Consider the following 24,443-nt stretch of genomic DNA (forward strand, 5'->3'; position numbering starts at 1 on the left):
GTCGTATGGACTCGCATGCACCATTACCATATATACTCATCAACAAAATAGACCATCAACAAACGCCTTTTAATGAAATGCTATTTAAATGCTTATAAATTTATAAAGTATATATCTACATTATTCTGAAAGCTCAGCCTGAAGCAATAGTCAATTCATTTTTATCTTAGTTGTTCTTCACATTCTTCTACTTTTGTAGCTGTTAGTGTTCTTACTTTATGCCTTTACAATCTTAGGTACTTTTAGTTCCTCCACCACAAAAAACTTCAGATCTCAGAACTAGACACTGAGAGCTTATAACTACTTTAAATATCAATTGGAAACAAATGTCCCAAAAAGTTGAGTGTCCTGTTTGTTGCCATGCCTTTCACCCCTCTGTGATATCTGAGCATGTGAACATGTGCCTCAACAATGAGGAACAGGATATTGACCAGACACTGACAGTTGCTATGGAGCCTGACAGTAAGAAAAGGAAAAGTTCTGACTGGAGTTTTTTATCAATGAATAAAAGATCAGAGTGCAAGAAAAAATGTGATCAAGCTACACATGAACAGAAGGTAAGAATAATACTTGTAAACATTCTTTTTTTTTTTAATTAGAAAAACTTTGGCGGACAGCAGATTTTTCATTAAAAGTTCAATTTTTTTATTTCATGATTCGTTATCTCCATAGAAAGACTATTGATACTATCTCTGATGTAAATTGAAAACTTGTAGCCTATGTTTTTATGCTTTCATTCAGAAATGAAGAATATTGCCAAAACTTCCTTTAGGTGGACATGGTTTGAACCTGTAACCATTTAGACGACCGTCTGGTGTGCACATGGCAGTGACTACCAGGCAACCATTGATTTAGCTTTAAAAATTTGGCTTTAACCAAGAAAAACATATTTTTTTTTACAGATTTTGAAAGCTCTACCCAAAAGTTTGATTCATTTTGAAAATTAAGTTATCAGCTATGACTTCTTATAGACTTAATCTTGATCACATTCTCTTCTTTTGCCCCAGACTAATAACTAAATTTGATAGGTAAAAAAATGTTCATTCGCTTTACTAGCTTCCAGAGAAAGTACTTGGGTAACGGCTCTAAATAATTATTTGTAGTTACCAATAAACAAATGCTTGTCTTGTAAGTATAAAACCCTGAGAATCTGCATACTCTTTTTGACAAAAAAAAGTTGCATAGAAAATTAGTCAGCTCTTGTTTAGATATGTTTGGTAGATCTGAAAACCTTAATTCCTTTTATTTTATAATTTTTACTTTTGTGAGAAGTAAAGCAATTAAAAAAAACATTAATATCTACTGTAAATGGAATTTTTGTTCTTCTTGAGTAGTTCGACACTAATTTTGTTTTTAATTTGTAGTCTTATCCTGTAATTAAATGCTAATAAAATGTTTAATTGTTTTTAATCTTTCAAGACCTTTGAAATATTATTTCCACAAAAAAAATTTCCTGTCATCTGTAAATATGACAGCTTCTAAGAATCATTTTAGGATTTTAAAACCTTCATTGAGGTAGCTGCATGACAGCTTCTAAGAATCATTTTAGGATTAAACCTTCATTGAGGTAGCTGCAGGATAGTTGATTGTTAGATCTTTTAGCAATAGCTAACCCTTAAGTGGCATAGTGTCGATGTTGGTTTGATTGACAATTGTCTGCCCTGCAACCAGAACCTCATTTCTTTAAAATACAATCTTTCAGAGAAACTATGTTTTGATAATTTAAATTGTTTCTTATGTCAAAACTCACAGAGGTAAAAAACATTTTTTTCCTAGATTTGTTCTAGTTCAAGCAAGACAGAGGAATCTGCAAGCCTTCCTGGCATAAGCCAAAAATCTGCCAATGTTAATGGTCAGTCCTCAAACAATATTCCTTTAGCTGAAAGAATGCGTCCACAAAGTTTTGAAAATTTTGTTGGTCAAGAAAATTCAGAAGGAAAGCAAAGTTTGCTAATGCAAGTACTTAGTCACAGTAACCATTTACCATCACTTATTTTACATGGGCCTCCAGGTTGTGGCAAGGTAAATTGTGTCCTCACAGTAAAATAGAATTGAAATGTTTAAAAAAAGGTCATATGTGCAAAAGGATTTCAATTTATTTTTTTTCCTCATTGTAAAAAATCAAACTATAAATGACAAAGTAAAAGAGTTAAAGGAAGGAGCTCTCACATATTATTGGAATATTTTACTAAATTGGCACATTTTCTCACCATTCCTTCTCAAAATACATTGTCATCCTTGTTTTGTATATTTTATAGAACTGAATTTCTTTTCTATGACTTGTTTATTGAAATTTTATTATCCTAAAAAACAGTGAACAGCATATTATAAGTAATAATTATCTACCTATTACTTACTATTGGCAAGGGGGGCTAAGTGGTAAAGTCCTTGGCTTCTGAACCAAACGGTCTCAGGTTTGAATTGAAGGCATTTTGAATTTCTGGATTTTTAGGACACCGCTGAGTCCACCAAGCTCTTATGATCTAATGGGTACCTGACATTAGTTGGAGAAAGTAAAGGCAGTTGGTCATTGTTGGCCAGCTTTCACACTTGTTAACTATCAGCCATAGAAACAGATGACATTGACATCATCAGACCTATAGATCGCAAGTTCTGAAAGGGGTAATATTTTTTTTACTTCTTTTTTTTTTTGTTTTTTTACAGACAACATTTGCCAAAATTATTGCTCACAAGGTGAAAGCCAAGGGCAATATCAAATTTGTGACATTGTCAGCAACAACCTGTAGTGTCAGTGATGTTAAAGAAGTCGCCAAAGTTGCTGCCAATGACTTGAAAATGCTTCACAGGAGAACAGTTTTATTTCTCGATGAAATTCATAGATTTAACAAATCTCAGCAAGTAATATCATAGCTTTATAATTGTTTTATTTAAATGTTTCTGATATAATTAGTCATACTTTTTTTTTTCATTCAAATTAAAATATTAGGTAGTTGTTCACAAGAAATGTACATATAATTGGCAATTTTGTTGTTAATAATAATTAGAAAAATTGCTTTTTTTTTAAAAAAAATCACTTTTATATGTCAGGTTTTAAAATTAATGTTTTTTTCATTATTCTAGTTATCGTGATGTGTTTTTTTTTTTTTTTTAATAATGAATGGGGAACACTGTCAATCAAGCCCTAAGTAAAAGAAAATAGCTTTTAATTATTTTCTTTTTTTTTAAAGGACACATTGCTTCCTTATGTAGAGGATGGGACACTTACATTGATTGGAGCTACAACAGAAAACCCATCTTTCCATGTCAACTCAGCTTTACTCAGTAGATGTAGAATTGTTACATTTGACAAACTAAATGTAAGTTACTTGGATTTGTTTTTAATTCTGTTACAACTCTTGTAGTGCACACATTTTTTATCATAGACTTTAACCAGTTTCAACCTTGCTGACAATAAAATAATGTGTGAAATGAATTTATCATCTTTTAACAAAGTCATTTCTTTTATTAGGATGGGGATTTTCAGATTAACATGATGTAGGTAGACAAAATACTTTGCTATGGTGAGCTGACATTATAATAAAAGAAATGACAAGAGTCATGGACTAGTAAAGCATTACTATTTACCTAGTGTTTACAAAGGATGTAGAAAATAGGTCATCATTAGAATCATCAGGAGTACTCTTAACATCCTGCATGGGCACATATGAGGTTGAATAACTTTGCTGGCTCACAAATGTGCTAACAAATATTATTAAGTATTAGTTGCTTAGAATATCTCAGCAGGTAATAATCTTCAGTTATTAAATCTCCAATTCATTTTTATATTCAGTACTTTAAACATTTCCCCCTTACTTTTTCTTGCCTTCTTAAACTTCTCTCTTGAGTTCAACTTGGGTATTATGTGAGCAGCACATTGATAAAGGCCCCACCCTAATACTTGTTCCAGATTTTCAATGTAGACTTGAGCCTGAGGAGAGGACAGAGGAACGCCTTCGAAAATAGTGTTAAATCTTGACATCCTTGGTTCAGCACTTCATCAGAGCATTTCCTCATTACTTTCAAAAAACATTTATTTGGTTTTAATTTCCATTGTAAAATGTCTATTATACTTTCATTCTTATACTAATTATGATTTTTTTATTTCATTAGAAATCTTCAGTTAAATTATCTAATCTAATGTTTAAATAAATGGTTTAAAAATGACTAAAAAAAAACATAAAGCATTAACAATAGTTCCTTTCTTTTCTGCATATGTATTTTTTTTCTATAAAAGTTGTAATATTTTTCAGATGGACAGTGTAAAGAAGATTATCACCAGAGCATTGACACTATTGGGAGTTTCACTTATTACACCTGGGGAGGCGACTAGCACTGAGAATCCAGAGTTGACAGATTCTGACAGGTCTGGTTTAGTTTTTCAGATTTAACTTATTCTCTCCGTAATTATTTTCCACGTTCTGATGGAATTATTAATTTAATCCATTGTATTGCACTAACATCTTATAATTAAAATGGTATAACTTTTTTATTTACAATCATAGAATAATGTTTTTGATATTGAATTAAAGGAAAATGAATGTTCTTGTTAGATATTACTAAATCAAGTGTATAAATTGTATTGATATTTTTTTTTTTTTGATTTATGAAAAGTAAAAATGAAAATCTGAAAACTCACCAATGGATGACAAAAAACTTAATCCAAGCCATATAAGAAGATCATTTCTATTCCAAACTGAACTAAATTCTATTTTTTTACAATCCTTATTCATATTTTCATGAAATAGAACCACTAAATCAATAAAAAACTCATGGAGTACAAAACTGGAGCACATTATCCAAGGTCACTACCATAGAAAATTTACGAGAAAAAGCAACAACTTGCAACATTAAGTTCCAGTAAGAAAACAATTACACTGTACATGATATATTTCAAATAAAAGTGATTAATTTCTATTTACATTTTGCCTGAACAAAAAACAACTTCCATGTTTTTACTGTGGTATTTAAAACAATCCATATGGATGTGCGGCACGCAACGACGAGTCTAATCCCATTATTGTAGTCAAGGCCAGAAATGTATAAATTTCATAGTTAGAAACTGGTTTCCATTTTGTAAAAATGGATCTCCTTCTGGAGTGTTTGTTTTATTATGTAGTCTGCATAACTATTTATTGCATCAACAAGATTATCAACAATTGTGGAATCTAGTAGAGTAAAAAACAGTCAAGCTCATTTGACTCAGAATTGAGTAAGTCCATGTTGACACCTGTATATACTACATTGGCTGAAGTAGATCTAGATTTACTGGAACGAATAAATCTAAAATTGCTTTCTGTTCTGGCTGCCTGGTCATGCGGTTTGCACGCTGGACTGTCGTTCGGACTTATCGATGGTCCCGGGTTCAAACCCTGCCCGCTCCCATCCCCCGCCGTCCTGCGGGAGGTTTGGACTAGGAAGTAATTATCTTCAACTCTGAAGGAACATCCGAAATAAGTAAAACATTTTTACCCAACTCTGCATTTTTCAAACTTGTTGAAACAGGCCTAGATCTAGATGTATCCTTTGTGCTAATACGTCTAGTTTTAGGAGCCGGCGTGGCAGGTTCATCAGCTGATGAACTATCAGATTCAGATCTAGAATCTAGATCTAACACTGACACTAGATCTATCACTATCACTATGAACAGATAAAACAAAATCACTGTCATCTGAATCAATAATGTCTCTTACTTGTTGATCCGAATATAATTTAGATCTACAAGTTTTAGTAGATTGAACTCCAGATGGGCCAGGCTCCATTTCCATTATAACACAGACAAAAAAAAGACGACTTTTAAAACCTTCTGTAATATTAAATATCGTCGCTTAATCGAATATTAAGAAAAAAATTGACGATATTGTTGCTTAGGAGATGAAAGAGTTAAAGACTATTAACTTTATATAGAAACAGTTTAGTGAATTTAAATGCTTGAAAAAGTTGGCTCTGTTAACATCAACTTTTAATCTTTATCTGGCCACTTTTTATTTTTAAGAACGTGCAATAATCATAATAACATTTTCAATACTGTAAGGACTGAATGGACTGTGTTGTACACCCCTTATTCTTATTGCACATAATGTTCATTAATCAGAACAAAACCAAAACATAATGTTTTGAATAGTGGTTAAGGGGGATGCACAATGAAATTTCAATTTTTGTAATTTACAGATAAATAGAAAAGCTTTATGCATGACTTGATAGAACATATAGAGACATGAGTAACCATACACATTTTATGAGTGTAGCCTTTTGGGTTGCTATGGAAATGGCGGCCATCTTGAAAATAAACAATGTTTACAAAATTCTTAAAATATTCTAAAGTACTCAAAATTTTTTTAATTTTTTGATTGCACCTGATAGATATTTGAATCCCATAGGTAACTGGCTAATTTTGTTTTGAAAATTATTACTGGTTTAATTTTTATGAATTTTTAAAATTTTTATTTTTTTCCGACCCCATTTTTCATCTGAGGTCACATCATTATTTTTATTTTTTTATGAAATTTATTATACATATTGAAAATTTTTGCAGCCTATTACCTATGATATACTATCAATAGACTACATGTGAAAAATTATTAGTCTAACTTATACAGAACTAAAGATTTTGAGATTCTTGTGGACAACATGCACCTAAAAATACATTTTGAGAAAAACGCATTTAAAGTTTTTAAAATGATATAAAATATTTATTGTAACCATAAAAATGAAAAAAAAGGGAATATTTACATAAAACAACATAATAGATAATAAAAAAAACAAAAAACTATTCATTAAAATGGCCTGATTGATAGGTTGGACCTTCTAGAACCTCTGCCCGGTGCTCATGCTCAATTCTTCGTTTTTTCAAGTTTTTTCTCCTGGACACTAATGCGATTGATTTTCTTTTTCTAACAAGCTGTAGTTTGACATTTTGCTTTTTCTCACTAGAAGAAATGTTCTTTAGTGTCCAGGGAATGCCTAATATGTCAAAAACTGATCTGATGCCAACAGGTCCATTATTGAAGGCTAAAACAGCAAGGTATGTCGCAGCCCTTACCGTTTTTAATGTTGCGAATTCTGTTTTGGGGCATCTTTGCCAAATGAGGGAATGAAAAGATTCATTGGCGTTTTGTGTTCCCATTCTAGAACATCTTTTTAACAGATCTGTGTCTGTTAGTCTTTTCATTATAGGAAATAACAGTTTACCTATTTCTGATGTGATGGTCTGGTTGTGTTTTTTATATGGCTGTTTTAGTGCCTCTGATCTCTTAAAGTGACACCAAGATGTAGCGCCATCAGGACACAACCTGTGGTTATGATCTAGGTCTGAGCTCATCATATGAAAAAATGAGCCCATAACAGCCAGCTTCATTTTTTGAATGTCGGGAGCATTTTGGCGCAGAGCTTTGGAATAGTAATTTGTAATTTTTTCAATTTTTGGCTTTGTAAGCCTATAATTTAGTTCTTTTTTGTTAGACATTTTTAAATTGTTCAAAGCATTAAACATTCTTTTTGAGATGTGGTTAATGCAGTCCTCTTTTAAGATTTCTACATCATATCCTGAGTTGGTAATGGCAGATGAATGCGATTTACTATCGCCATCACACAGCATCGTGCCATAAACAAGTTTTCTGGATGCCACAGAGCGCGAAAAGATTTTGGATGCTGCTGCGGCCTCCATTGCATTTGCTGAGCCACTGAAGTTTTTTTGACACATATGCTTAGAGGCATCAAAGTTTAGTTCTGCAGAGTTTGAATCACAAACATGGCAATAATTTGATAGGACTTCGGTGTCGATGACGAGTCCAGTATCAAAATCAATAACTGTGCCAATTCCTGAATGAGATGAGTGGCCCCTTTTATGCCAAGTCCCATCGAAAGAAACTGTAATAACAGGACAGCCTGTTGAACTTATTCTTTCATCTGTAGTTAGAGGTTGTGAAATGTTTCTTCCATGCACAACAGCAGATGCCCTAATCATACATTCTTCACCAGCTTCAATTATAGCGGTATTGACTATGTTAGCTAGATTGTTATAAGTATTTCTGTGCATGCAGGGCATACTCATAAGTCCACAAAACCTATCAAATTTAGAATGCGAGATTCCAGATTCTTTTAATGCAGCGACAGCGCGGACATTAATATCCAGATGAACATCATTACTTTTTTTTGAGGTCCAGTCGGACCACAAATATGTTTCACAATTTAGGCATTTGATTTTAATCAAATGAGCCATGCCTTTTGATTGTGTGATGCACATAGTTAATTTGTTGTCAAAGCAATGTGGACAGCACAACAAGGAGACCATTGTGGTCAATTGCATTGAATTCATCATGACGTATATGAAATCTTCAGGCAGCCTCTTATTGGTGTTATCAGCGTTAGTAACTGCAGTTAGGGATATTTTTCGCTCAGCTGCACTTGCAGGCTGTGTTGTTGCTGCTTCAGATCCAGCTGTATCCAAAACAGAGCTGCAAACAAATAAAAAATAAATTAGAGGGTCTTTAAAAAAAAATTCAATAGTATGAAAGTACACGTCACATCTATCACAACATGAAGATTATTTTAAATTTTATAATGCATTTTAGAAATCATAAAAAGTAAAGAATGTATAGAGACATGTTACATGTAATATAGATCTATATATGACAATATGTACTAGATCTAAAAAAAAACAACTAAGACCAAGACTTGAGTTGAAGTTGAAGTCCTACAATACTGTTCAATACATCATCATACACGATAATCAGATAATCTAATCTCTAGAGATTATCTAGTTCTAATGTGATCTATGCTCCTAATATAGACTAGATCTATAAAAGGATAGATCTCTATGTTTGCAATCATTTTCATGATATTTATTTAATGTCTATAGAATCTAGATTCTAGATCTAGATCTAGATGTGATTCATTGGATAAACACGTTGTCGAACTCAAAGAGCCAAGGTTTCATAGTCATTATTTTATGTGTCAGCACACGCTTGTCTAGTAAATAAAAAAAAAAGCAAACTCTAGATCTAGACTTACCTTTGTAATTGTGCATTTGTCTTTGAAGCATGTCGTCCTCTGGGCTTACAGTAACGTTTTTTCTTTCCAAACATATAACCTTTTGTTGGCATTTCTGAGTTTCAATAATGAATCGATTGTTGATGTGATGGAAGTTTACAGAAGAAGGACCGGTTCACGTCATGTGCGCATGCGTGCATACTTTGTAGTTACGGAAGCTTTTTCAGTGCGCATGCGTGTAATTACAGTAACTATAGAAGCTTTGATGGTGCGCATGCGTAAATATGGCTTTGTGGGTGTGTATATGAGGATATAGGGGAAAAAAAGAGGTAGTGACGTATTTTGAAAGTTCATTGCAGTACTATTTATTTATAGAATGAGAAACCATGCACATAATCGGAACTAGAAAAGTAGACCTTTGTATCGATACCATCTGTTAGGGATGAGAGCGTACATTAGCTTATCAACTATAGCTTACAAAATGTTGATTTTTCACCAAAACATCAAAATTTTGCTTATATATCTACATTTAAAATACAAAATTGATGTATAAAACGTATTTTTTTTAGTATTCTGATAGGGAATTCGTATTCTAGACATTTTAAACTATTAAAATCAATTAATTTTAAAATATCGATATTTTTGACCTAAATCTATGTTTTCTCACTGTGCATCCCCCTTAATTTGTTCCACTCTTACTTGTTTCTGTCTTGTGTGAATGAGAATAGCTGCAAAATCGGCCTATAACAGGAATGTGTAGAAGTGTTTATAATGCAGAGGTAACATTCAGTATTTAGTTCTTAGCAGTGGCACTTCTCAGTAAACTCAAGTACTGCCCTAACAGAGACAGAACCTGAGAGGATCATGTCATTGAAATAATTGTAAATAAATATCTCCTCACCATATTTGTCCCTTTCCTCAAGTCTGTTTGTCATAGCTTCTCAACAATATGAAACAAAACAGTAACTCTTTATAATAGCTCTCAGTCACAGATAAAATAGTAAACTTCTTGTAACTTACTATATTTTAATATGGATTTGGTTTAACTTAGAGTGAGAATACATAAAAGTATATTAATAAATCAGAGGACTGAAAGTTGGAACAAGAACAAAAGTTATTTTATTGCAGAATTTTTATCCAATAGATAATTATGTATTTTATATCCTGTAATTACATCAGTGTTCATATCATATTTCTACATATCATATTTCTACATTAAAGTATTCTCATTATCTTTAGATTTATTATTTATTGTAAACAAATATTTGTATTCATGAATTGTAGAGTAAAGTTGATTATGTGTTTCATGCTAAGACATATCTGTAAGTAGTTCAGTCAATGTGGATCTCACTAATGTCTTCCAATGACTCGCCACACAAGCTAAAAATATGTCCTTAAAAAAAAAGAATTAGAACTGTTCTCTTATTTACCTTTACTTATTATACAAATGTTAAATATATAAAATCTCTCAATCCGCCATTTTTGTTCAGGTATTCTTTTATCTAGCATTTGGAACATTCCAACCCTTTGATAATTAAGTTGAATATGTTGGTTTTATTCTATTTGTTATTAAAACCTCAACTTTTCAATGTAACCTAATTTCTGTTACACTTGTTTAAGGCCCTCAGCTCTAGGCATGGAAGTAGAAGCTGTCGATACTTTAGCCGGACTAGTAGATGGCGATGCCAGGGCAGCATTGAATGGGTTACAGCTGTCTATAGAAGGACTGCTGGCCAGAGAGTCCCAGATTTCTAACTCTAAACTCACTATAACGCCAGCTGTTGTGAGAGAAGCCCTTCAGCGCTCTCACATACTGTATGATAAATCAGGTATTACATTAATAACTTGAATGTTTTTTTATGCTATGGGATGAAGGAACCTGAGAAAAAAATGTATTAGTTTTACCCATTTAGAGATAATCTACCAGACTCCAATTAACTTTGATTAGTAAGAAGGCAAGGGATAACTTATGGGTCTGAAAACTCGTCATTATTGTTTATTATTGTTGCAATACACTGAAAAAAAGGCATATTTGAAACTAAATTCCTGTTTTTAACAATCAATAAAATTATTTAACATTTTGAAATAAATTAGCCAAACAAAAGTGCTTTGGTTACATGATCAAATGTGGATGTTGAATCTTTCTTGAATAAATAAATATATGTATAAAAACTTAAGATCTTGTGTTAGATAGCTGGTATGTCTGGCTTGCTCCAACAGTAGGCTATTACTTACAGACATTTTAAATACAAGTCAAATAGTGAGACTTAAGTCTTTATGATCTTCAACCTTGTTTCTTATTAAGAACGCTTGTTAAGGTTGTTGTTTTTTTATTGCTTTTATATTGCACAACATTTATGTTTATAGCATGGTTAGTCATTATGGTCCTATCTCTTTTGTAGACCATTGGGGGGAGACTATCTGGGAAAAGGTTTCTGTGCTGCCTTTAGGTACCCAGCAAACACAACTCTGCTCCTGTTGGGTTTGAACTCAAGCCTTCTTGATAGGTAGTCAAGCCCCCTTGACAGGTAGCCAAGCCCATTGATAGGTAGCCAAGCAGTTTAATTCTCTCAGCCAGACTTCCTTTTCTTTCTGTACTAAGCAAACTTATGAGACATTAATAAGTAAGTTGAGTGATTGGTAAAAAGACTTCCACCCAAACTGTCTTAACTTAGAAAAAACATGTTGAAGTGTTTAATTCATAATGAAGAATTTTGAAGACACCACAAGTCCTTTGAGTTTTGAAGGATGCCTGACACAAAAGTTAAGTTTCTGAAATGGTATCTTCAGAAATTCCCCTGGCTTAATTTAAAAACAAAAAAAAGATTTGCTTTACAATAGTATAAAATATTTTTCAGGGGAAGAGCACTACAACACAGTCTCAGCACTAATTAAATCCATGAGAGGGTCAGATGCCAGTGCTGCCCTCTACTGGATGACTAGAATGTTAGAAGGAGGAGAGAATCCACTTTTTATTGCTAGACGATTAGTAATCTTTGCTAGTGAGGACATAGGTAAATAAAACATGATTTTTTTTTTAAATTAATGTTATGGATTTTTGTATAAAAATGTATTAAAATATTCTTGAGGTTATTTTAGGGACATAGAAAAGAAATGCAACATACCAAATTTTGTGTGAATCCATGTAGAATTTATTGGTTTTAGACTAGGCATTGTAAAAAAGACCTATAATTGTGCCTTGCTTTATCAAATACTTTAGTTTTGTTATTACAGATATTTCACCAGTTTCCTTAAGTTCGGGTGTAGCATGGTTTAAAAAATGGTGATATTCTTCAGACAAACTCAACTGGACAAATCAATAGGTATCCCTGTTCATAACATAAACTTGAGTTGTACATATTTCACAAGGTACTTATTATCTTTCAGTGAGACTTAAGTTTTTATTCAAATCAAATGTAAGTGATCATTAAACAGTTAGGGCTGTTAAGTTGTTGATTTGAGGCACATCGGCACAATTTAGGCCATGTCGTGCTGTTAAATAAATTGAATTGAATCCCAGCATTTTATCTCAACTAAATTCACAAAAAAAAAAAAAAAAAAAATCCTCTTGTAATCTTTTTGTTATTAAGGATGAGATTGAAAACATTTACTTTACCAAAATCTCAATATGTTTATGACATCATCTTTTATTTTTGTTATAACACAATAATGTTTTGGCTTTCTTTTAATGTCCACAACATAGTAAATTTGCCACGGAACACACAATATAATTTTAATTAATTTTTTTTTTACTTTAAAGTAGCATTAATTTTATTGTTACTTGTTTAATATTTTTGTTTGTTTATTCTAGAATCTTAATATTTTGTTTCTTCCTTTAATTCAAATTTTAAAAAGTTAATTATTTGACAGGAGGTGCAGTAACTGAGCTGTAAAGCGCTTGGCTTCTGAACCGGGGGTCCCAGCTTTGAATCCTGGTGAAGACTGGGATTTTTTATTTTAGGATCTTGTGGCTGAGTCCACCCAGCTCTAATGGGTACCTGACATTACTTGGGGGAAAAGTAAAGACGTCTGGTCCTTGTGCTCACCACATGACACCCTCATAACTGTAGGTCAAGGTCACAGAAACAGATGACCTTTACATTATCTGCCCTGTAGACAACAAGGTCTAATAGGAGAACTTTACTTTACTTTTTAAAAAAAATTATTTGACAGGTCTTGCTGATCCTGCTGCACTTAACTTAGCTGTTGCTACCCACCAGGCATGTCAGTTCATTGGAATGCCAGAATGCAATGTGAGTGTATCATTAGATATAGATGCTAGTCATTGGTGCCAAGACGCTGCATAAGTCTTACATGTATGTTTCTTTATAAAAATAAAAAAGATATTTTCATTTTAAGCAGTGGTTTTACAAAATCGATAAAGTCTGAAAATGGTTTTCCTATTATTGAACTTGTTTAATAACTTGCATATAATTTTCTTTATAAGCCACAAAAGTCTTGCATGTATAGCTGGACATGCCAATATCCATTGTTTCTTTCAATACAAAAGATAATGATTATCCTAAAAATAAAATTGCTAATTGTGTTTCAGTTAGTAAACATGTTTCTATTCTCAACATTATCAATCCCATTGGACTCTTGTTTCAGTTGAATTTGGCCCATTGTGTCATTTACTTGGCCAGAGCTCCCAAGTCAACAGAAGTGCTACAAGCTCTGCAGGCTGCCAGGAAGTGTGTTCAGAGCCATCAGGGTGCTCTACCTCCAGTACCTCTCCATCTTCGCAATGCCCCAAACAAGTTTTTGAAAAATTTAGGTAATGATCTTTTATGAATGATGTTTTGAGCTGGTGCTAATACATATACAAAAAAATATGGATTAAAGGCATTCACTTTCCATTGGACCATCAACAAGGAATGCCCATTGTTTTTGGAAACCCTCCCCCCCACCCCACACCACAGAGTCCTATGTGATGTTCAAGAAAAACTTGATATCCACCTCTCTTAATCTTTATTGTGTCAGGACCACCTAGTAATTTTTGTGAGACAAAATTTCATGAAATATTTCAGAAGCTTTTAACTCCTATATTGTGGAGCAATGGCTAGTTTTTGATGTTAAAGTGATTGTAAACTTTCAATAACATAGTTATTATTTATTATGATTTTGCTTTGATTTTTAATTATTATTATAATATCAAACCAAATATAGCATTCTCTTTTGGTTCAGCTTTTGGATATCTCTGAATTAAAATCTCTGCTATACCCAAACATGGGAAAGGCTCACCCTGAAGAAAAATTAGGAGCTGCCCACCTTAAGGCAGCTTGCAGCACATAGTGCTACAACAACCTGGCAGAGGCTGTGAAGTCCCTGATCCCAGACTGTATCGGCCCTTGACATTCTTTGGATAGATCAGCAGCATGGAGAGGAGGGAACTGCTGTGTGGCAACTTTTTTTTGACCATAGATAATGCCCAGGCATTCATCTCATTTGCATGAAATGATCCATTGTCACTTTATGACTGAAGGAGACCATTGTCACAGTCTTAGTTGACATTGCCTGATTTAATGTTCATGTCATGTTAACACGTTGAAAAGACATGTGGAATTCCTGATGTAGAAAACAGGAAGTAGAATGAATAAAGTTGACTTTGAGTTCAGTTCAGTCAGTCAAGTCAGTTCAGTCAGAAAGAATCCTCTGAACAAGGTCGTTATGTATTATCCTAGTAGTAGCAACTTTGTTTGTCGAGTTGTAACTTTGAATCAAGTAGCATCTTCTGGTCCAGTACGGACTTAAGTATTTTGATAGTTTTCTCTGGATTTAGAGAGTCAAGTAGTAACTGTGAAGTTTATTGTTACCCGCTGTGTTGCGGACGTTTCTTGTGATTTAGTCTGTAACTAATCGTCTTGGATATTCAACACCGCTGTTATGCAGATGTAATTATGTTTCACATCGGAAGTCTTGATGTAACTGCCAGTAAGGTGCAGTATTGTTATTATCGTCATTAAATAAACATTATATTTGCCTGCCAATGAGAACTTGAGTCAATCTGAAATGTCTGTGTCTGTCACGTGTCAAGTGTGACTCCAGGAAGCACGAACCCAGCAGTCTACGCATTCGTGACACACTAATAGTAACCAGCCTCATATGTAATATTATAATACTAGGTCAACACACAATAGAACCTTTTACAACCATACATACATTTTTATCTATAATTAAAAACCTATATAATTGTTTTTCTATTAGTATGTGTGTGTAATGCATTTTAATAAACAGTTCTGTTTTTTCTCTTTCCTATTTTTTTTTTCTCGATCTCATTATCTCTTCTTATGATCTAAACCTCACATCTGCAAATTATTCTTATCAATCAGCTGAATCTTTGCTGTAAACTAGCTCTCTACTTTTATTGTACAAATGTTACCCTTCGTTATTGTGAGATTTTATGTCTGTATGACTCTATCTGCAGGTTACGGTGAAGGTTATAAATATCCTCCTGCCTATAGTGGACCAGTTGACCAGTGCTACTTTCCACCATCGCTTGCTGGCACAGATTTTTTCAGCAAAGGCAGCTGACAAAGATTCTAGCTTTTTTTTTTTTTCTTCTTAAAATATAAAATCTTTTTTTTTTTTTGTTTGTTTGATCATCAATGTTTAATTGAAGAGAGAAATTTCTATTTCTAATCTGATAAATGATAATAAACTCAATATTGCTGTTGACAATGTTTTTTTGACTTCATTATTTTAATTTATAATATGTAATAACTAGATTTGGCTTAACCTTATTAATTTTAAAAAAAAGGTAAAGTTATCCCTTCCAGACCTTTCTATCTAAGGAGCAGATGATTTAAAGCTCATCTGTTTCTATGGCTAATGAGGATGTAATATGGCCAGCACAACTACCAAAGGCCATTACTTTCTTCAAGTGATGTCAAGTATCCTTTAGAGTTGGGTGGTAACCAGTGGTGCTCCAACACTGAAGTTGAAAAACAAAAAAGTCTTCACCAGAATTTGTCCTCAAGACCCTTCTGTTAGGTAGCCAAACACTTTACCAGTTGGCCATCATTTAAAAGATTTTATCTTTATCCATGATTGATTCTGCCCAGTGTTTTTAAGGTTTCTTCACATTTCTGTAAATAGCAATGTAATACGACTGGCCAAGAGTACAATGATTGAAGTTGCTATTCTGAAAAATTATTTCAACTGTTTATTAAATGCATACTTACAGAGCAGACCGAAAAAAAGATTTTATTGTACAAAGTAGTTAAGAATCAATTATGTTTTTACAGGGCAGATAAGAAAAAAAATAAATTAATGATACAAATGAAATTAAGACTATTTACAAGGCATCCGTTATTGTTTTTTTTTTGGAAGTTTGTTTTAAATCATTAGTTTAAATGTCTCTTTCAGAACATTGCATTAGAAATAATCTTTAAAAAAGTGACAAAAGCATGTAGATAATTGATGTGCCTTTGAAGACAGAACAGATGCTGACACTCATCTTCATAATTGGAGACTGTACATCTATATTTATTCAACTCCTTTCTTGTTACATACGCTAGGACAAATTTGTACAAATAATAATTCTTCCCTAGTGCTATTAGAGCATGGGATGGGCTGCATGAATCAGCCAGGAAACCAACGACTTAGCAGAGTTTTAAGTCATTGTTACTTGCACAACTAGATTGACATAGGGACTTGCGTATGGCGTAATCATCTTTTTTTTAAAGTGATGTCTAGATATTCTAGATACTCATCCAGTTTCCAACCATCTTTTCCCAAGTTCTCCATTCAACCCATGAAAAAGGTGCAAGCTAATAGTAAGAAGTAGAAAAAAAACAACTCCGAAAATCATTGTTATTCCTAAAATCATCAAAAGTAAAAACGTTTTGAAAAGTTCTTGGCAAATAAACAAAAGCCCCCCACCCCTCCTAGTAACCTTGCAAATGATTTATTGAATGACCTCTTCACTTTCCTTTCAAGCTTCTTCATCCATACTTAAAAACAGTTGTCCATTTATGCTGCAGTCGCGAGCTATTTCAAAAATACCCAGCGTTGCCCAAGTTAAAAAAATGTTAAAGCCAATACAAATGAAGTACAAACGTGTACAAATTTAGATCTTCGCCTCAGTAGCTATTTGGATATTCTACAACCTACGCAACGATCCTATTCATGCCAAGTTTCAATAAGAGAGGTCAAATAGTGTTAAATATTATATATAGGCCTACTAGACATAGACGTAATAATTTTCTTTATATATTAGGTTTTTTCAGCAGTAGGCTATTCCTACAATATGCATTAACATTTTTTTTATTAACTTATGCCCCTATACAAAAAAAAAAAAATAATAGGCCAATTATATAATATTCTTTCCCTTCCCCATCTAAAAACATTTGTGTGTGTGTATGTGTAAATAGTTGAGTATCTTAAGGTTTCTTCGCATTTCCAAAAACTTCTGGTGGCAAATTTTCTGCGATGTCATCAATAAGTTCCAGGAGGTCTGGAGAAAACTGTTGGGGTGAACTGACATATTTTCCTACACGCTTTTGATCATCGGACATTGAGTAACACACTTGGTCACTTAGATTGTCTAAGGGCTCGCTTTCCAAAAAATTAACATCTCCATTTGACCAAACTGCATCACCTAAAAGCCCACCGTAGCGGACTTTGCTATCCAATGCTAAATCCAAGACATAAGTAACGTCCCATTTGGTGACTTGTCTTGTCAATGTCATGTCCAGGAACCCTGAAGTTAGTCTCATCTGCCTGCTGTCTATTACACGAAAATTGAATTGGCCCTGTCCGTAAACTCTCCACATTTTGGAGGTGCCCAAAACAACTGTCACCTTTTCTCCTGAAGATGAATGTAAAATAAGCTTTTCTGTGGTGACTCTGTCTAAGCGATCGTTTTTTCCAGTTATGAGATATAGAGATGATACAGATTTTACCGACTTGACCAGCTCATACATTTTCCCGTCAGCAAAGTTCAGCTCCGGACCTATGCAGATTGACCTCTTTCCTTGGTTGGCGTTTAAGTATTGCACGAGAGTAGCGCGTGACGTCTCGTTTTTAGCGTGATTCGTTTTACCAAAGGCCTTCACCTTCCTAGTTTTGTTGGCTGCTTCACCGGATAGAGCATTCATGGAGTTTCTTAGAGACTTAGAAATTTGGTCATGAAATCCCAAGCAAAGTTCAAGTCCGGTGGCGACATCGTTATCTGAGAGTGAAGTTCTCCTGATATAGTTTTGAGTCGGCTTTCTTGGCTGGCAAGCTTTTCCCGTTATTGTGGCAGCAGTGGTTTGCTAAGATTAATAATAAAACAAAATTATATACGTCTGTTGTTAACTAAATAAGTAAAAAAAAAGAAAAAAATGATAAAAGTTTTTTTTTCTGAGCAAAATTTGATTTCATTTGTTTCTTTCGTTATTCTCCTAGTTTTTATTATCCGAAATGTGGCAGGTCAAAGTAGAATACACGAATTAGCCGCACTTCGTAGCCACGGGAAATATTGCATTCCTCATTAGGCCTAATCTTCGGACTCGAAAAAAAAAAAAAGACAAGCCTTATTATTATTATTATATATATATTGTTACGAATGAACAGTGACAGGTAGAGGTCACTATGTGTGACCCCGGCGAGATGACACAGCACCGAGTGTTCTCTGAAATCTATGCGTGTAAACAAAGACAGGATGTGACGTGCCCTCACGTGTTGTTCCAGAGGACGAACAGATTTACGAAGGGGGGCAGTGTGACAAATGAACAGTGACAGAGGTCACTACGTGTGACCTCGGCGAGATGACACTGCAGCAGGTGTCCTCTGGAATCGACATGTATAAACAACGACAGGATGTAATGTTTCCTCCCGTGTTATTCCAGAGGATACTAGAAGTGTTTTTGCAATATTGGACAAACGATTAGGGACTCTATATAAACCAGAGAGTTCATGTAAAAAGAGTACAGTCGTCGATACTGTTGTCTACTGTGCGAAACAGTATAAGAGAGTGGACTTGAGCCGTTACAGTCGATACAGTCGATGTAAGACGTATACGCTACATGTTACAGTGACGAATTGTTATAGTTAGAATTCAATAAAGTTATATAAAGCTGAAAGTTGAGTCGTCAAGTTCTTTGCAGTGTTTCTTTTATTTGTGTGCCTAGTACATTTAGCCAGAAGATCAGAAATACGTAACAATATATATATTATTTATATGCTTCGTTTCCACCTCGACGAATAATACCGTCAATTACCGTCCTATAAGCTATCACAATCCCAGATGCCCATATTACTCACCTACTTATTTAGTACTTATATTACCATACTCAAAAAATATAACTAAAAAATAATTTGAGAGAAAAAATATTGAAACTTGGATCAGACCTCAAACATAGTAGAGTGCTATAACTCTGTGGTTACTAGACTCACCCTGTCTCTATGACCTATCTCAAATTTACTTCAGAAATTGTGATTTATCCATTTCAGGTATTTGTTGATTTAGATAATTGCGCAATTTTATTTTTTCCCTGTTTCTATATATGTTTTTGTCTAATTTGGGGCCACCAAATTTACTTTGCATTGGGCGTCTTATTTATCCAATACCCCTGCTTGGGTTACAGGAATTTTTTTAATAATCTATATGTTGGCAGGACACAATTGTAACTCGTGCAGAGAGAAGAGATAATGTCAACTAAAGAGATTTGAAAAATATGTTTGAAACACAAGAGTTAGCAAAGTTAGCAAGGTGTGTGTGAACTTGGAGCAATGGATTATTCCCACAAACGAGGTGGGAAGTTTCTGATGAGATCGTACAGAACATCCAAAAAGTAGACGATGAACTTTTTCGTGGACTTCTGTTTATACTTGTTCAGAACTTGATCTTCATTGCTCAAAGGGACGCAATTCACCTCCCCATCGCCTTCAACGTTGTGTAAGTTGTCGACCATCATTCCCGTGAAAGCGGTGATACGATTATCCAGGTTCAAGTCCATCTCGTAAACAAGACCCAGAGAACTCAGCTGCCGATGTAAGGTCAGGTTAAAGCAAGAAACTCTCAGAGTCAATTCCTCTTTGTTTTTCACTTCGCTCCGAAATTCCAGGTCGCCATACATCAGCCATGAGCTACTGGATCCCAAAAATAACGTTGCAAAGTGAGGATGAGAAACGAGAATGAGACGTTGGACGCTGGCAGATTTTAACGCGTAGGTGGGGCCAGTCTGCACGTATAAAGCCGCCCCTTTGGGGCAAGACAGAAGAAGGTAGGATGCTTTGCCTTCGAAGGTCGGCATTGGACTTGTGCATTTTTCGTTGCCCTTGTAATGTACACTTATATGATCAATGCTTACCGGACGTGGGATATTAACAAGCGTCACATTTTTATTTTTGTTTCTGTTCCATTTAATGGCTCCTTCGAACCTGGTGCTTGCTACCATGGACCTGCGCAAATAGCCAGATGCGCCTGGGTTGACATCCATGCAGGTCTCGAAAACCCTGGAGACGTTAGTCAGGGAGCGAAGCAGCTCGCCTTTGATGGCGTCCTCGAGGGTTGTGTTGGGCGGGCACCAAGGCATCCTAGTTGTCGTGGTTGTTGTAGTTGTTGTCACGGTGGTTGTTGGCGGCCTGCCTGTGATGAACGCGTGCGTCCGATCGCCTATCTTCGCATCCTCGTCCTTCACCGCCGCCTCCACAATCTGCCTCTGGTTCGGGTCGTTGATGACGATAGACGTCAAGGGAGAGACGAAGCCGAATTTCACGGACAGATACATTGCTTGCTCCAGCGCATGTGTATCGCCCTTGACGGTGGCTTTTTTCTGGTCTTCCTGTAGCAAATTTTGAATAGTAGCAAAGGCCCACGCTTTCTCCATGTTCCCGCTTAGAGACTGCATCTTTTTGTAGTCTGCGCTATTGTCTGGGCTCACCGCTAGCTTAGTGACGTCATCTACTTTTTGAACCTTGACGGACTTTCCGGCTTCAGCTTCGATTTCAAGCGTAGCGTTGAAAGTGATGACGTCTTTTTTTAGCTTTCCCATGACGACGACCTCAGAGCCGTTGACGACCAGGGAGAACTCTGTCGGAGTGAGGGACGATGCGTCGACTATGCTATGGTCGTACTTAAACGTGATTTTCTTCATTGTCACCGAGGAAATCTTATCATAAAAGTTTGTCACTTGGTTGGCGGCATCAATGTTGGTGTAGATCTTTTGGGAGAATCCACCATTTTTGGCACAAAGTTCTTTGATGTAATCTAGATCAGCGTCATCGCCAAACGCTAAGCCGTAAATAGGAATAGAGGGATAGTCATCAACTGGGCTCCTATCTTGTCCGTCTGTCAGAAAGAATATCATGGCAACGCGTTCGGTAAACGATCTTTGGAAGAGCAAGTTTCTGGCAGTGATTATACCCGCTCTTATATTTGTCCCACCTACTGCGTCTAAGTTCCAGATGTAATTTTTGGCTTCGTTAATGTAGCTTTTAGTAGCTGCAACAAGAACAGATTTCCACGTAAAAGCAGTACTTGAAAATGGAACAATGTTAAAATAGTCTCTCGGTGGAATGTGGTTCATAATTTCAATCATGGCAGCTTGCATCTGTTCCATCTTATTATCCCAGCCCATGGAACCGGAAACGTCTATGACAAATATGATATCCTTAGGCATCGGGGTCATGTCCGGTGCAAAGAAATGCATGAAGAATCCATCTTTGATGACCAGGTCTCCGTCAGGATGATGGAAAACGTCGTACTGAACCAGGTAAAGGTGAGACAGACCAGAAGAAGGTTGCTGGGATGCTGTAGGTGCAAAAATGACCTGAACTTTATTGGGGGACAACCTGTTGACTATTGCCAAGGGGTTGGTCTCCTTGCCGTAGTCTGCGTGGATGCGGCTCAAGGGGCGCAAGGCCGGAACGTTAATTAAAGTGACGTCTTTATTCTCCCAGATGTAGGTCTCCACGTAGACGTCAGCGACCACATGGCCTGGTTGGAGGTACAGCTTGTGCTCGTAGACCCCTTCCTTTCGAAACAGCCGCTCCTGATAGACTAGAACATAAGTCGCATTCTCTCCCCCTGCCACTGGCAGCTTCACCCCAAACTTGTTACCGTCCCTGGAAGCTATGACGTTGCTGAGACCACCGTCTTCGAAGTAGACCTCCGATCCTGCCGTCCTCTCTTTGATCTCTCCAACGTAAGTGATCCCCCCTGTGGTCATGGTAAACTTAGTAATGAAAGCGTCTTTGGGCAGCTCCACAAGGAATGGCAGTTTTTTCTTGATGTAGTCAGCATTGCGAATGACGCATCTGATCTCCGTGGTGGCGAACCTGTACTGTATACTTGTGTAAACGTGATAGGACTCTGTCACCTAGTGGTATAACGTAGTCCAATTAGAGTAGAGCTTTTTTTTTTACATCTACATCAAACTTTACAGCTAACCTATCATTGTAAACATGTCACCATGGGCATAGCCAGGACTTTTTTCGGGGGGGGGGGGGGGGGCCGGGGGATTTTGTCTCTTCCCCCCCCCCTCGCAAATATATATATATATATATATATATATATATAAATATATATGTGTGTGTGTGTATGTGAGTGTATGTATGTGTGTGCATGTACATAACAATAGGTTCTTCCTGTAGGAAAACTCCCAGCCATTGTCTGCAAGGGGGTCTGTGGGAGAGCCGTGAGCTCCCCTAGCGCGGGGCGGAGCCCCGCCGCCAAGCACTATTTCCGGTATTGAAAGCCAACAAAATGTATATATATATATATGATTCTATATATATATATATAAATGTATATGGAAAATAGGGTATGATTTGTTTTACTTCAGGGACTACGGGGCCTTCTTAAGCCAATAATAGAATATGCATCCTCCGTTTGGGACCCCTCAACTCAAGATAACATTAAGAAACTGGAACAGACACAAAATAGAGCAGTGAGATTCATAACAAACGAATATTCACACTTAACCAGAGTAACGCCTTTAGTAAAATCACTAAATTTAGAAAGCCTTCAGGACAGAAGACTCAAAAGTAAAGTAGCATCTATACATAAAACACTGAACCATAATCTTCAAATACAAAAACAAAATCTAATAAAATACTCGGAAAGACACAAAGATAAAGGCACATTCCTCGTCCCATATGCTAGGACAAATTTGTACAAATGCTCCTTCTTCCCTAGTGCTATTAGAGCATGGAATGGGTTGCCTGAACTAGCCAGGAAAACCAGTGACTTGGCAGAATTTAAGTCATTGGTTAAAATGCATGACTAAATGCATGACGAGTAGGACGTAATCATCTTCTTTTTTGAAGTAACGTCTGTATTATATAAGATAAGATATATTACACGCACAGAATCAGGATAAAAAAAACAACAACAATACTCTAAAAAGAAAATATGTAGCTAATTCATTGCAATTTTTAAGCTGTTAAAATCGTATTTATATACATTTTGGATAAAACTCTCACCTAACAAGACATAGGGCCTACTAGCTCTTTAAGCGTATAGATTGTATAATTTTAACCAGTCTAGCGGTACATCTTTAAGCTCTACTTGTGCCCTTTTTTTCGATGACTTATTATATAATAATAATACTTGAATTAAAATAAAAGATCTAATAGTTTGAAAAGATGTTGCCGAGGCTTACCGCATTGCAAGAACTTTGTTTCATTAACTGGAAACACAGTAACGTCGCCACGAGAATTATTTTAGACTCAAACATTGTCAAACTTGATTTCCTGAGCTACAATAATGTTTGCGAAAAGTTACAAGTGGATCCACTTTTATACCCCCTTGGTAAAGTGGTTCTCAGTCAATGATATCTACGAGTATCGGTAAGACTTTGTTAAATGAATGTTTCCCATTTACATTTCTTCTGAACAAACATCAATAAGAAGGTTAACAGAGGAAAAAATATGTTCATTTGGTTACAGGGAATGATTATCAGTCGTTGAGAGAGGTTTTGTCAATTTCGCTCGTAGCTTGAGACCTGCTGACAGCTTGTCGCAATCTCTACACGATCCATTCTCACGCCATAGTTCCGTTGGTTTGGTAGAGCTTAAGTGGGGATGCTCTGGATCTAGATTTATGTGCCAGCACTGACTTCTGATATTTGTTGACATCCGCATTGAAGCTGTCGCTAATTAGGCGACGTATGATCTAACCGAGCAGCCACTAATCTGTAAGAGTTTCCCGAGTCCTCTCATCCTCATCTTGATGAAATCACATGTTTAGTATTGCTATTTTAAAATTGTGAATTCTGAGAAATACGTTTTTCCTTACGAATCTTAACTAAATTCGGCTACACAGGATGATATACTAAAATTAAAGATAATGATGATTATTATATTGTTTCTACACGTAGTCTGTTTAGTATGCTAAGAGGATTAAAAAAAAAATAATCTGAGTAACTATGTTTCATTTTTTTAAGACGAATCTTTTTTAATCACTAGTCATGAAGTCCTCAAAGATCACAAAAACATTCCTGCAGGGAACAGTACAGAGTCATTTG

The 24,443-nt window shown here is 35.3% G+C and overlaps 3 protein-coding genes across 4 annotated transcripts; 1 reads left to right on the forward strand and 2 right to left on the reverse strand.

Moving 5' to 3' along the window:
- Nucleotides 1-299: 299 nt before the first annotated feature.
- Nucleotides 300-16,622, forward strand: LOC106077436 (ATPase WRNIP1-like). 2 transcript variants are annotated; one of them, XM_056034316.1, is made up of 10 exons: nt 300-557; nt 1,777-2,022; nt 2,665-2,859; nt 3,189-3,317; nt 4,251-4,363; nt 10,609-10,817; nt 11,847-12,002; nt 13,162-13,241; nt 13,597-13,762; nt 15,413-16,622. In XM_056034316.1, the coding sequence occupies exons 1-10, from the start codon at nt 327-329 to the stop codon at nt 15,517-15,519; spliced, it is 1,632 nt and encodes a 543-aa protein (XP_055890291.1). In that variant the 5' UTR covers nt 300-326; the 3' UTR covers nt 15,520-16,622. The 2 variants fall into 2 exon arrangements, with proteins under 2 accessions (XP_055890291.1, XP_055890292.1); XM_056034317.1 differs by lacking the exons at nt 13,597-13,762; nt 15,413-16,622 and adding an exon at nt 12,223-12,311.
- On the reverse strand, nt 6,661-9,666 carry LOC129927111 (uncharacterized). The gene is made up of 2 exons (XM_056034315.1): nt 9,010-9,666; nt 6,661-8,453 (listed from the first exon to the last, which is right to left on the reverse strand). The coding sequence occupies exons 1-2, from the start codon at nt 9,099-9,101 to the stop codon at nt 6,767-6,769; spliced, it is 1,779 nt and encodes a 592-aa protein (XP_055890290.1). The 5' UTR covers nt 9,102-9,666; the 3' UTR covers nt 6,661-6,766.
- LOC106068632 (inter-alpha-trypsin inhibitor heavy chain H4-like) lies at nt 16,128-23,882 on the reverse strand. Its single transcript, XM_013228081.2, has 2 exons — nt 23,580-23,882; nt 16,128-22,295 (listed from the first exon to the last, which is right to left on the reverse strand). Exons 1-2 carry the CDS (start codon nt 23,652-23,654, stop codon nt 19,710-19,712), a joined length of 2,661 nt encoding a protein of 886 aa, XP_013083535.2. The 5' UTR covers nt 23,655-23,882; the 3' UTR covers nt 16,128-19,709.
- Between the last annotated feature and the right edge of the window lie 561 nt (nt 23,883-24,443).

The sequence above is a fragment of the Biomphalaria glabrata genome, chromosome 7 (genome assembly GCF_947242115.1).
Source record: "Biomphalaria glabrata chromosome 7, xgBioGlab47.1, whole genome shotgun sequence".
NCBI classification, from domain to species: domain Eukaryota; kingdom Metazoa; phylum Mollusca; class Gastropoda; family Planorbidae; genus Biomphalaria; species Biomphalaria glabrata.

Bases quoted from the DNA above. Each gene is read 5' to 3' on its own strand.
- LOC129927111 (XM_056034315.1), bottom strand. From the start codon at position 9,101: ATGCCAACAAAAGGTTATATGTTTGGAAAGAAAAAACGTTACTGTAAG. The intron at 8,454-9,009 runs GTAAGTCTAGAT...ATTTGTTTGCAG, and splicing joins ACAAATGCACAATTACAAAG to CTCTGTTTTGGATACAGCTG.
- LOC106077436 (XM_056034316.1), top strand. From the start codon at position 327: ATGTCCCAAAAAGTTGAGTGTCCTGTTTGTTGCCATGCCTTTCACCCC. The intron at 558-1,776 runs GTAAGAATAATA...TTTTTTTCCTAG, and splicing joins AAGCTACACATGAACAGAAG to ATTTGTTCTAGTTCAAGCAA. The intron at 13,242-13,596 runs GTGAGTGTATCA...CTCTTGTTTCAG, and splicing joins TTGGAATGCCAGAATGCAAT to TTGAATTTGGCCCATTGTGT.
- LOC106068632 (XM_013228081.2), bottom strand. From the start codon at position 23,654: ATGTTTGAGTCTAAAATAATTCTCGTGGCGACGTTACTGTGTTTCCAG. The intron at 22,296-23,579 runs GTAAGCCTCGGC...TTATACCACTAG, and splicing joins AACAAAGTTCTTGCAATGCG to GTGACAGAGTCCTATCACGT.